The sequence below is a fragment of the Equus quagga genome, chromosome 3, assembly GCF_021613505.1.
Source record: "Equus quagga isolate Etosha38 chromosome 3, UCLA_HA_Equagga_1.0, whole genome shotgun sequence".
NCBI lineage: Eukaryota > Metazoa > Chordata > Mammalia > Perissodactyla > Equidae > Equus > Equus quagga.
The window spans coordinates 33,081,690-33,095,295 of record NC_060269.1 but is presented as its reverse complement, the minus strand read 5'-3'; the positions used below and the strand labels follow the sequence as shown (position 1 = coordinate 33,095,295).

At 36.4% G+C, this 13,606-nt stretch overlaps 1 protein-coding gene across 4 annotated transcripts in view; it reads right to left on the bottom strand.

Moving 5' to 3' along the window:
- HHIP (hedgehog interacting protein) overlaps positions 1–13,606 on the bottom strand; it is a 100,235-nt gene that overhangs the window by 26,885 nt on the left and 59,744 nt on the right. For all 4 annotated transcript variants that reach the window (XM_046657373.1, XM_046657374.1, XM_046657375.1 and 1 more), the window contains exons 8-11: positions 13,376–13,497; positions 10,931–11,054; positions 9,858–9,988; positions 6,144–6,225 (exon numbers count right to left, since the gene is read on the bottom strand). In XM_046657373.1, coding sequence (XP_046513329.1) covers positions 6,144–6,225; positions 9,858–9,988; positions 10,931–11,054; positions 13,376–13,497 — 459 coding nt within the window. The remainder of the gene's footprint in view (positions 1–6,143; positions 6,226–9,857; positions 9,989–10,930; positions 11,055–13,375; positions 13,498–13,606) is intronic.

Sequence of the window (13,606 nt, the reverse complement as noted above, 5' to 3'; positions counted from 1 at the left end):
TCCAAAAAGAAACACCCTTTTCCCACTTATAAAGTTGTGTATTAATCTACCAGTGTATTAATTTTATATCATATGAAGGCAGAAATTTTAAATATCACTAAATGCTTTAAATGGGAAGTAAAAATTTGAAATGTTTCTGTCCTTTAAAAGAACACAAAAATGTCAGTTTAAATTCTCTTTGAAGACTGTTAGAGTGACAAATTCCCAAATTTTAATGTTACATTTTTTGATTCATTTATCAATACTGACAAAAACAACTCAAGTACGCAACAGATTTTTTAACTTGACTAAAATGAATTAGCAAAAAACATGATGCTAAGATGCAGTGTTTTCTTTAAAAAGTACACTTTCCTCTAGACGACATCTTTTACACATTCATGTGGCTGTTTTATGCAAGACTAAATCTACCTTTATCTCAAGTACTGCAATATCGGATGATACATTGCCTTACAATAAAAGTATAAGATATTTAGAAGGCCTAATAATATCAGACTTCCACCATTGTCCCAGGAGGGGGAGAAACATAAGAATTAAAAAGAAAAGCTTTTAAGAGTTTTTGAGTCTTAACAAATGATTCTCATTTTGAAGAATATATTCTTAATTATTCATATTCTCTATTTTATGTTTTAACAAATGCCATTTATAAGTGGAAATTCAATCAAGTTTTCATAGCAATCTGTACAATTACTCCAGGAACTGATATTCCAACATTCAAAATTGATAGTTTAAGAGAGACTATAACATAAAGCAGAAAATTCCTTTGAATGCTGTGGTCATATGTCACATCTCCAGGAAATAGGATATACACATAAGAAGCCTTATATAAGCATTTTAAACAACATAGTCATTTAGATAAAACTTTTAAAATAAATTATTACATAATATTTTCTATTTGTTTTGAAATAGGTGATGCCTCTCCATTGCACTGTATGGAATACCTGAGTGTGTTCAAGTGCGTGTGCGTATATATGCGTTCATCACAAATCTTGGTAAGGTATGAATAAAATTCCAGTTATATTTAGGCCATTGCTCTATATTATATATGCACGCTCATCCATTCATTAGAAGTTTTGACTTTGATCTTATCCCATTCATTTGTAACATATCTTTAACCTTTCAGATGCTATATGGTAGCTTAGAAAGGATTTGTTAGTTAAAAAGGTGCTGTGCACCACAACATAAAATATAAGACATTAAGAATAAAATATAAGCTGGCTGATAAGTATATATCCATTTTTAGATATTGGGTATGTAGAAAGATAATAATAGCAAAAATGTGGAACATGCTTCCTTGTCCTTTAGACTTCAAATCCACCATGCTGAATGGATTTTTATAGGGCATATACTTGTTCATGACCTCCAGTGTTAAGAAATTCTGTCATGTTTGAAAACGGGTCCCTAGTGGAGCCTGTGTCCCTGTTAATAGCTGAAAGGTCAATGGAGCTGCTAAACAGTTTGTATTACTGTCAGGGTGGCCATGAAAACAGCGCCTGCAGCAAGAGGACTTGGCAGCTGGGTCAACAGGCACTGTGGGGATTTATCAACCTAGGGGGGGCCACTTGCATAAAACTTTGACTGATGAATTGGGACTAGACTGGCTTATTGGGCTAAAGCCTCTCTATTATGCATGGCTTTCTTTGGGATGGCAGAGCTGCCTGCGGCTCCCTGAGACATATGTGAAGGTTAAACAGAGCTGATTTCCTCTTATGAAGTGATTTTTTTGGGAAAAAAAAGCACTCTTCAGCATCCAGTATAATAAAGAGCAGGATGAAGATATTAAAAATAAATAAATAAACAAACAGCAGCAAGTGGGGCCACTGAAGGGAGAAGGAGGGTGGAGGCACGAGGAGCAGTTTTTGATATTGGTCACACAGGAGTTCAGGGATACAACATTTCTGTAAGATGACCTCTTGAGCCTGGAATTTGCATTTTTAATTTATAGACCTCCTAAGGGAAGGGTCTGTGTGACTTGCTTGGGTAGCAGATAGGCAATATGTTAAAATATAGCAAGACTGGGACATAGTAATTAAATGAACATGATTAAGAATAATTTTATTTTACAAATTCCTGGAGAAATAACCCTGGAAATGTTTCAGAATCACAAAAAGATCACGTGGTTTAAGTTCAACTGAATCTCTGTCAATAGCATAAAAAAATTGTGTTCTATAAAAATGAAGCTTGGAGGGGCTGGCCCCGTGGCCGAGTGGTTGGGTTCGCGCGCTCTGCTGCAGGCAGCCCAGTGTTTCATTGGTTCGAATCCTGGGCACGGACCTGGCACTGCTCATCGAGCCACGCTGGGGTGGCATCCCGCATGCCACAGCTGGAAGGACCCACAGAGAAGAATATACAACTATGTACTGGGGGGCTTTGGGGAGAAAAAAGAAAAAAAGTAAAATCTTTAAAAAAAAAGTGAAGCTTGGAGAGTTCATAACTCTGTTAGAATTCTTTAATTTCCACCTTCAGGAGCATTTGTTTGATTCTGAAAAGACTGAATAAACAGCAAGCATCCAATGCATGACTTGGACATTTGAACACTAGGTATTAAGAGCTCTTTAAAGCTCCATGCACACCTTTATCCCAAGTTTGGAACTAAGACAACCTTAAAAGTTGAGAGATCACCTGAAAATAATTCTCGAATGCATGGAATGAACAGCAACAATACTAAAGAGTTTAATACGTTTTAAATATATTCCTTAATTATCTTCACAGAGCTCCGCAGAAATAAGTCCACACTTTATCGATGGGCAATGGGGCACAGTACGGTGAAATGAGGTGCAGGGTCCCACACTAAGAAGCATTCAGAGACAAGACCAATTGACTCCTTGTCCTACCCGGACAGACTCCCTCCTCGTCTTGACTAGTCTCAGATGGCACAACTAAGTGAAACTAAAATTATTGCCCAGCTCTTGGGCTCAATGTATTGAAATCTGTTTTCTGGAACTGCTGGTTGAAGGAGCTCCCCACACCAGGGCATGCAGAACCCAGTAACACAGATTTCTTGGGACCCAATAAGTTGGCCCAGCAAGTTGGGGAATTGGTATTGACTTGATCTTCACTCCACTCTGCCATGAGATGCAACTGCTCCGCCTCTGAAGGTATTCCTGAAGTGTGTTCAACGTTCTAACATGGAGGCAAAATTCATTTCTTTTCTGCTTTTTTCCTTAAATAACTCCTGAGTTCTAGTTAAGCTTTAGAGAAAGTTGATTATATTCTTTTTTTTTTTTCTTTAAAGATTTTATTTTTTTCCTTTTTTCTCCCCAAAGCCCCTCTGGTACATAGTTGTATAGTCTTCGTTGTGGGTCCTTCTAGTTGTGGTATGTGGGTATCTGCCTCAGCATGGTTTGATGAGCAGTGCCATGTCTGCGCCCAGGATTCGAACCAACGAAACACTGGGCCGCCTGCAGCGGAGCGCGCGAACTTAACCACTCGGCCACGGGGCCAGCCCCAAAGTTGATTATATTCTTAATAAATTTTCATTTTTTTCCTTATAAATAATGGCATTTGATTTTTATAATAAGTTATCTTGCCATTCTTTTCTGACAAGTGTGCACACTGCAAATGATTTTAAACTTACGTAAATGATTATGTAACATATAGCCTTAGAGCAAACTGTCCTTACAGACTGAGGTGACAATGTTGGAACCTCATTTGCTCTTGCCAAAAATGACTTAAGAATATTGCATATGGTTTCTAAACTCACTTATCTTTCTTGTATGTGAGTGTGCATGTGTTTAGGGAAAAGCAGGAAAAACATAAATCGTATGGTGAGTAAGAATGTAACTTCTATGACACGTAATATAGAATATAAAAATTTTATAATTTGTTATTATTCTCTTCTAGGGCCATACGTCAATTGATGTTTGAAAGTCATTCTGAAAACATTATTCTAACAAGTCTAGGGCTCCTCCCCAAGAATACAATAACCTAAGATTTTAATTTGAATTAGATTTTTGATATAACAAGAAATGTCTATATATTATTTTTTCAGAAGATGAGGCTCTTCAAATTCTCCCTCAAAAGTTTTAGAAAAACAATTTTGCTCTGAAGCAGACACCCTGAATGCTGCCAGGCTAGTAATTAGCTTGTGTTTCCAAAATAATCCTGTCCACATACACTAACGCGTCTGCTTATTCAGAACTTCAGATCATCTAGGGAGAAACGCTGTAAGAATGAACGTTGGCATCCAAATCGAAACAGCATGAGGCCCCCAACAAATGTTTATGAAAACATTTGTTTTCTTATAGTCAGTTTAATTTTGAAATTTATGCCTACGCCTGTGTACAAGGACGGTGACTTTGGGACTCTGTTACCCCCCCCACCTTCTGAAAACCAAACACAAATCTTAACCCTGGCCCCACACATGACACAACTCACCAGAAACAGGCACCATAATGAGAAGTCAGGCCTTTCAGGTATGTCACTCTGAGACCACCCTACGAGAGGAGGCCCTAAGATCACAAAGCCAAGGTCCCTTATGGCCACCCTGGTAATTAGACACTAATAATGGATTGAAGGTGTAAAATTCACCTCAACTCACCACCAACAGACTAAACAAGCCAGATGAAGAGGAAAAGACTTTTGTGAGGAGGGAGAATTATAACACTACCAGGAAGCTGGCAAAAGCATATCAACTTTGACGAATATAATGGAATAACAACGATTACTTTGAAATGAATGGCATTAGAGCTGAGTGAAATCCCTAAGACCTCATTATGAATCATTAGAATGCTGCTAGTTTATGAATTAACATTAGTTTGATATTTGTCCTTAATATTGCCAACTTCGATATTTGCCGAAATGTCTATTATTTTCATTCATTACTTTGCTTTTCACAAAGAGGACATTGGTTTCATAATCAAGGAGGTAACGAACTCCTACAGGATATATATGGGTACTTCTCTAATTGTGAAAGAAAATGTGTACTGTTACATAGAGAAGGAAAGCTCTCATTGTGTGATGGATGAGTATCTGTGACACCGCGGAGAGACCATCCACAATTGATTATTCCTCTTTTTGGTCTGCAGGACCAATGCCAGCCTATATTTTTCTCAGGAAAGATAGTGTTTTGTGATATGGAAAAAGGACAAGAATCTCCATTTTGTTAGTCCGTGGCTTTTTCAGAAAAACATACACAATTTACAAGTTACAAGTGATGTTTATAAAATGGAATGAAATTAATGCTTTTAGCAAACTTTTCAGATTATTAGAATTTATTCTTCTAAAAGAGACATGAAATTTGGGAATTTAAATTTGCAAATGGCTCATGAAGATAAGTTAGTATAGAAAGAATGTGAAACTCACAGCATGGTGGAGCTACAGCCTGACAACTACTGGTGTTCAACAATAGTCCTACCTGTGAGGGTACTTCAGTCCTGCAATAGTTGTTTCTAAATTTATGACTAATATCTATGTGACAGTACATAAATTTAGCAGCTTTGATAGTTCCGATTTTATCCATGAAATTAACAACTGACTAATTATAATTCAAGATAAGGTGAAAGTTGTGTGTGTGTTGAAGTTGTGATGGGGTGAGTGAGAAGGAGCGGAGAGGGATAAATATATTCTTTAAAGGATTAAAACATTCAAATCCTCCTTTTGCTGAGGTAAATAAGAAAACCTTCAGTTTTCATTTGTTTAGTCACGGAAGCCTGCATGAGAGCTGGGAGCTTCCAGACAGTTTTGAAATGAGGCTCAGATGTTGAACTGCCAGAATAACTTATCCTGATTCCCTAACAAAAATCATACCCAGCAGCTGTAATCTATGCTGGTATGTTTCCAGTTTTCTCGAAAGAAAAGAGGGTTTATTGCTTCCAACAGGAGAGCTGAAGCCACCGCCTCACACATCGGGGTCCTCTGGCGTTTAGCGGACGACTCTGATTTTACAAATATAATGCTGCTCTCTGATGACAAGGGTGACAAGAATGTGTGATCGCAATAAGGCTGTTAAAGTTCAGCGTGGTCACATCTAGGCCCCAGAGACTGGCGCTGGAGGGCCTCTCAGGACAGCACTTAGCATACGGACAGGGCAGAAGTCTTCATCTTTGTTGACTGCTAACTGTAATTCGTCTCTCACCAATTTGAATGCACCGGAATAACTTGGAGGAGAATATTACTTGACTTAAAGGAATATCAAAAAACCTCACCTTTTGGGATCTACGATTTTGTAGAGTTTTCCATTGTGAGTCTGGGTCATACTTTTGCTACTTGATAGAATGTAAACTTCACCTATGAAGAGAGAAATACAGTATGTTAATTCACAGTATTACAAGGGCTTACTTCCTATTGCCTAGCAGATATTTATGTATATGTGTATATACGTATATAAATGTATTTGTATGTATATATATATGTATGTGTGTATACATATTTTTTTTCCATATATCCTCAGGAAGATGACTTGCCTAAAGATTATGAAAGAGTTGCACAAGCCTGCCTTCACAGGGCATCCAGATTCTGAAGCCGTCCCTCCACATCCACTACTACTCCAGCGCAAGCAGACATTCATCTCTCACCTGGATTATGGCAACCGCCTCCTCACTGATCTCCTTCTTCTACCTTTGTTCCTCTGTGTTTACATACCAGCCACAGAGATTCTTTTAAAGCAAGTTAGGTCATATAAGTTGGATCACACTCAGTACACTCCAATGGCTTCTAATCTCTCTCCGGGCAAATGTAAGTCGTGACAGCGGCCTCTGATGACCCCCTTATTGCTCTGACGTCATCTGCAACGTTCTGCCCTCTTGTTCATTCCTCTCTAGCCTCACTAGCCTCTTGGCTTTGAACACATGAGAAAGGCTCCTGTCCCAGGCTCCTGTGTCAGGCTCTTCCTGTCCTAGTCTCTTGACTTGCTTCCTATCTCAGCTTCTGTCCCAGGCTCTTGCTGTCTCAGCATCGGTCTCAGGTTCTGTCTCAGGCTCCTGCCTTTCAGTAGATTTCCACTGGGTTGACTTTTTCCTCTCCTTCAAATTTCGTGACTGTACTACTGAAAATTGCACTTTTCCCAACCCTAGAAATCTCTGTCCCTCTTCACAACTAGATTTTTCTAGAAAACACTTATTACCAATTGACATACAGTATATTCAAAACAAAAATCAACCAAAGCAATATTTATTTTTATTGTCCTCTCCTTTAGAATATAAATTTCATGTCTCTCTCTCTGCTGCTGTGTCCCCAGAACCCAGGACAGAGCTTTGCACAGAATAGGTGCTCAATAAATATTTGCAGAATGAGTGCTGAATGGCAAGTTTTATCTTGATTTATTCTGCCCAAGATTGAAAGGTTTGGTTACTGAGTTGTTATTGTTAATTGATAATTTGAGGCCAGATAGAATTGGGATACTCCTTTTTAACTTTTAGTATTTAAAAACAAAATATATTAAAATAAATATTTGGGAAGAGAGAAACCCTGATGCTCACCCTCAAGTCTACCTCCCTAATTCTTGATGCTAGGCTGGTTCATGATGATGAAATCCTTTTAGGAGAGAACCACTCTTGATTTTTGAAAATTTTTTTTTTGAAGATTGGCCCTAAGCTAACATCTATTGCCAATCTTCCTCTTTTTTTTTTTTTTTTTATCTCCCAAAAGCCCCCCAGTACTTAGTTGTATATCCTAGCTGCGGGTTCTTCTAGCTCCTCTACGTGGGACACTGCCCTAGCATGGCCTGATGAGCAGAGCTAGGTCGGTGCCCAGGATCTGAACTGCCGAAACCCCAGGCCACCGAAGTGGAGCGTGCGAACTTAACCACTCAGACACAGGGCTGGCCCGGGAACCACTCTTATTTATCACCACTACTTCCATATAATTCAATGTATAGAATGGTTCACATGAATAGGGACTTATAAGTTGTATTTATGATTATATGTTTATAAGGCTTTAAAATATATATTTGGTTCTCATGAAATATTCCTTGATTTATCCTATATTTCTCAGTTCCACTCTATTATTATATATGAAGCACACTTACTACTTTCTTACTTCTGAAAGGGATGCTATGGGGTTTACACTAAAAAGCAAAGGAATGCAAACAAAAAAATATTTATTTTGTCAAGTACTTTATATAGTTTACCTCATTTAACCCTTAGGACAAACCCTCCTGATTTTATAGTTAAAGAATAAACACAGAGAGAAAACAGACGCTCAACACTTTTTTGTTTCAAAAAATGTAAAAACCTCCTCATTTTCTTATATGGCTCTTAATTAAAGCCAAAGAGTTTTACATTAAAGTGTAATTCAGTGAAAGTGTATTTTTAATTATAAAGTATACATGATATTGCAGCTTTTGGACAGTAAGAATTGTGAATGCTTCATTTGTTGGTTCTGCTCCCAATCTAGTATTAAGTGTAGATAGATGTTTGGATATTTTAACCAATGGTGGTGATGCTAATAGGATGACTGATGGTGAGTCATTTGTAGTAAGGTCTGGGGAAATGAAAATGATTCAGTCACAACATCTAAAAATTCATTTCTAACTCTGCTGCAATTTAATCCTAATTTATATTTTAAAAATGGAGTTAGCCAATGAAATTTAAATTACATTACAGAGGATTTAAGTAAGAAAGAGTATCTTTCTGGTTCCTTTGAGTAGGGTAGGAGAATATCAAGGGAAAATTAATTATACAGTGCTTTCAATGCTGGAACAAGAACAGAACAGATTGGACTTCTCTTCTTTGAATCATTAAATTCCTGTGGGTCTGGAATATGTATTATGTGTTTCAGTAATCTTGTCTAAGTCCTTTGTTAACCTAAGTGAATGACATAGAACAAATTCTGATGAATCTCCATTTGATACAGGTAAACCGAATCTAGACTTTTAGAGAAAATATTCTAATTTAGATGAGAAACATAACTCTTCTTTCTTAATACCTAGAAATTCATCTTTTTTTTAAAGATTTTATTTTTCCTTTTTCTCCCCAAAGCCCCCCAGTACACAGTTGTATATTTTCAGTTGTGGGTCCTTCTACTTGTGGCATGTGGGATGCCGCCTCAGCATGACCTGATGAGTGGTGCCACGTCCGTGCCCAGGATCAGAACCGGTGAAACCCTGGGCCGCCGAAGCAGAGCGTGCGAACTTAACCACTCGGCCACAGGGCTGACCCCTAGAAATTCATCTTTGAGGCTAAAGGAACATAGCAACCATGGTTTGTTTGGATATTGTTCTTTAAAGAGCATCATTATAAAACCTGCCTTTATCTCTGTAATTTAAAACTAATAGCATTTTCACTCTTTGATTGATTACATTCCAATTTCAACTTCTTTTTGCTTATTAAGCCTTATACATTTTGTTAACAACCAATAAATATATTGTATGGTATCCCAAAGATCATCAATGAGAAGATAATTTCTATTCTGTTGGAAAGCAGATCTACAAACTCTGATTACCTTGTACAAATTTCATGCCCCAATTGGCAAAAAAATAAAAAATTAGGAAATTTACAGGATAAGGTGAGATTCAGATTGCAACAAGTTTTTTATTTATTCCAAGAGACATGGATAAGTGGACAGGTTTTCCGATAGAGAATATAAACAAATGACTCCAATGCACCACAAATATCAGTAGACATTTAAAGGTTTCTCTCTCTTCAGGACTCAACAATTTTCTTTTGTTCCTGCCTCGCATTTTCCTGCTTTGTTACCTTTATATTTTTTAAATGGAAATATGATTTAAAGACCGCCAGAGAAAGGTTATTGGAAGAGAATACGTAACTGGACTATCTCTAATCTCTACAGTAGGGCATCTTTGCTGTGGGTTACATTTCCGCCAAATGGAGAAGATTGCTATACTTATTCTTCAGAGAAGAACAAAGCCTCTTGGGCAAGGAAGTGGGAACAGAATTTAACAGAAATAGTCTGTACAGTACCTAATTCGTCTTCTCCAAATCCCAATATGTGACCTGAAAAGTAACCTCTACAGGAACCACTGTTGCCAAGACAGAGCGGTTTTTCTTGCCATTGTTTGCTCACAGGACTTTGCTGGAGAGTTAAGAAATTCCTACAACAAAAACATACCATAAACCTACAATGAAAACATGCTTTTGCTTAAAAAACACAATAAAAATGTTTAAAATAAAACACAATAAATAATTGTTGTGCCATAGACCTGGCTTCTACAGGGAAAAAATAATATAGCCCATAATGTGTGTGAATATTGTGAAATTCTTATGTGGGGAGAAAGTACTGAAAGATATTTTGTTTGGAGGGGGCACTAAAAGTACCTGAGTATGAGAAAAGCCCTCCCCTTCATCCAGAGAATGATACTTCCTCTCCAGGACTAGACTCCATGCTGTGCTATTAATCAGAGAGAGGGACAGGGGGGAGATCGTGGGGTCAGTACACTTTTCTAGTTCCTTTTAGCGACCAAGCGTATCAGCTCTGCCATATGCCTGAATGCCAGTGACTTGGGAAACAAGATTCTTAATTTGAGTTTCATCACAGAGTTTCTTACAACTATCCACAATGTGACTTCTAAAATTTAATTTTATAGTCTTCCTATCAATAGAGACAAATTAAGTTCTTTTGCCAAAAGTCTTGACAGTCTGGCAAAAACAAAAATCGTTAGCGTTCCAAGATGATTTTTTAAAATATTTATACAACTCATGTAAAACAACAGTGTTCAAATTAAACATTATCACTGTAAATTTATGTTAAGGATGAAGGGAAGAGCCTACATAATATGAAAAGTCCATCTGAGGATTTCTCTGCTCTTAAAAAATTATTTTATGAACTTGATCAAGTCTGTTTAAAAAGCATCTCTTAGGAAGTTCTTTAATTAAACCACCATATATAGTGGAACTAAAAGTAAATAATAATATTTATGTGTGTCCCAGACCTGACCTCCAAGGGGAGATAATCGTTTGAATATTTTATGGTCGTTTGTACACTAATCAAAGGATATGTCATTTGATATATCAAATTGTGGTATCAGGAAACCTACCCATTACGGTCTCCAAACACGTAGCTTCCATAGAGTCTTTCAGACTGGCAGCCTCGGTAAACGAACCCACCAACCAAAGGACCATTACTGAATGGCTTGAATTCTAAAAGTGATGGCTCACTTTCTGGGAGGAAATAAAGATAGCATTAGATCAAATGAAAAATATTTTCATAAAGTAAAAGTAATAGAGGCCAAGCAACAATTATTACAATAATTCACTTTAACTCTGAAATGTGTTCCATGATGCATAAGATGAATCCTTGCTATAGATATTTAGTGAAAATAATTACTCCCTTGGCTTAAATAGTATAAAATTTAAAGGGCTTCCATGTACAGCCTAACGAAATGGAAATGCTCTATACGTGCTCGCTGTTATTATAATTGCCAGGACACACCACATTTTCAATGAAATTAGAATTAAGTTATTTTGGAAATCACGTTTATTTACTTTAGAACCAAAATACTTTAAGAAAACAATACTTAATTTTTTAAATACTGAATCTTTTGTAGAAATGCCTCTGCATTATTTAATAAATTGAGCCAGACCTCTGTCAAGTTATATAAAATGTTTAACAGTATACACTCTAATGGAAATAAAAGCATAGTACATAAAAGGTCTTTAAAACCACATTTGCCGTATATTTAAAACCACTGTCACTTAGTCAAGTAATATCTTCATTTAAAATATTTTAATAGTTTTGTTTATAGAGTTGGGTGGTTAACAGTCTACTGCCATCATTCCTTTTGAATTACATGTGTATAGTCATGTATCTCAATCTTTCCAAGCATGTCATTCTATGCTTGAATACACGTATGCTAATTGCAATGGAAAAGATCTAAAGGCAGTTGCAAATTAATCTGAAAATTACTTACTACATGCCTAATGTCAAATAAGACACTATCAATAGGTAGTATTTTAGGCAAAAGCTTTTGTGGAAAGACAATAATTTTAAAGTTCTCTCCCCTCCTCGTGTGACTATGGTGAGTATGATATTATAAAAAGTAGAAAAGATAAGTTTTAAATCATCGGCTCACTGAGAGGCAGCATAACTGAATGAGTAAGGTCATGAACTCTGGAGTCAGGCTGCCCGAGTTCAAATCTAGGCGCTGCCACTTTATGTTGTGTGATAATTAACTTTTCTGTGTCTCAGTTTGGTACAACGTGGCTAATGATAGTGCTTATCACATAGGGTTGTTCTGTGAATAAAATGAGTAAAGTTTATGAAATGCTTACTACAGTGGCTGGTATGTAGTAAGCACTGTGAATGTGGTTATTTTGGGGTTTTGTTTTGTTTTCAGCTTTATTGAGGTATAATCAACAAATGAAACTGTAAGACATTTAAAGTGTACATCGGGGTGGTTTTATATATGTATACATTGTGAGAGGATTCTGTGAATATGTTTTTAATACATAAATGTAGGACTGCCAATATTGCAGCCAATTTCAGCTGAACTCCAATTAATGTGATTGTAGAATTTAGTTTAATCTACAAATATAGCCGAAATTCCATCAAGCTAGTGACTCATTACATTTTTTTTTTCAAACCACATTATTCTTTGGTTTGGCTTTTATAAGATGCACACAGACACATACATGAATACCTGAAAAAAAAATAAAGTAAAATAACTGAATACCACATGAACTGACAGAGCTGCTTCATTCCTGGTGCTAAATAAATATCTGTATTGAATGAGTAAATAGAAGAAGCAATCAATTTAATAATCTTAATCTACTGTGTTCCCTGAATCATAATAATATTTGATATATTGCTTCCTCCAAAAAGAGTAAATACTAAAACATTGAAAAATATTCAGTTTTTTGGACTTCATGATTATCCAACTTTATTTTTTGTATGTGTACTCTAAATATTCTAGTAATCATGTTATTAAAAATAATGTCCAAATGTCCCATTTCCATGATTTGGGTAAATAACATGTTTATACAAGTCTATAACTTTGTTTTCTGTAAAATAAACACCTTTAAAAAATTACATTCTTATTTGAAACACTTATAATTTTCCTAATTGCTGAGACAAGTATGTTGGGTATTGAGAAATTTCTTACCTGTAACATTTGTTTTTTCCTCTGTGTATAAAATGTTAAGACAAGTCCTCTCTTATACGTTAAATAAATAGAAGGTATTCATCTTGATTCTCAGATGAGCAAAATCTAAACTGCTAACTTTTAAAGGTCCATTAAATTTGTTGGACCTACAGAGCACCATTCAATTCATGGGAAAGGTAATTACCCAAATGGAACACCTAGGGCTCGTAAGAGCCATTGGACCTTTAAAATGTGAGCAATTTACTCCCTCACCACTGTTAGGCCAGTGTTTTTATACTTTCCCAATGTTCATTTTGCAGAAATCCTTTTCTCTTCAATTAATAGACTAAAATAAAACAAAGCCCAAACTAAAGCCAAATCAACAAATTATGCTCTACTTACCATAATCTTTCCCCTTTATTATCTGTAGGATTCTGGCTGATGATCTGTTCTTTCCATTGGAGTCTGAACAAAGTATTGTTAAATTGATGTTTATATCAGTGGGATGTCGATCGACAGCACATCTGAATAACAAAAGGGAGGGACACCCATGAATTCCTACCAGGAATATCTTCCAAACTCAGATTGAAGATTCCTGACATAGGAACCCTTTGCGGGCTGGCAAGGATCCTA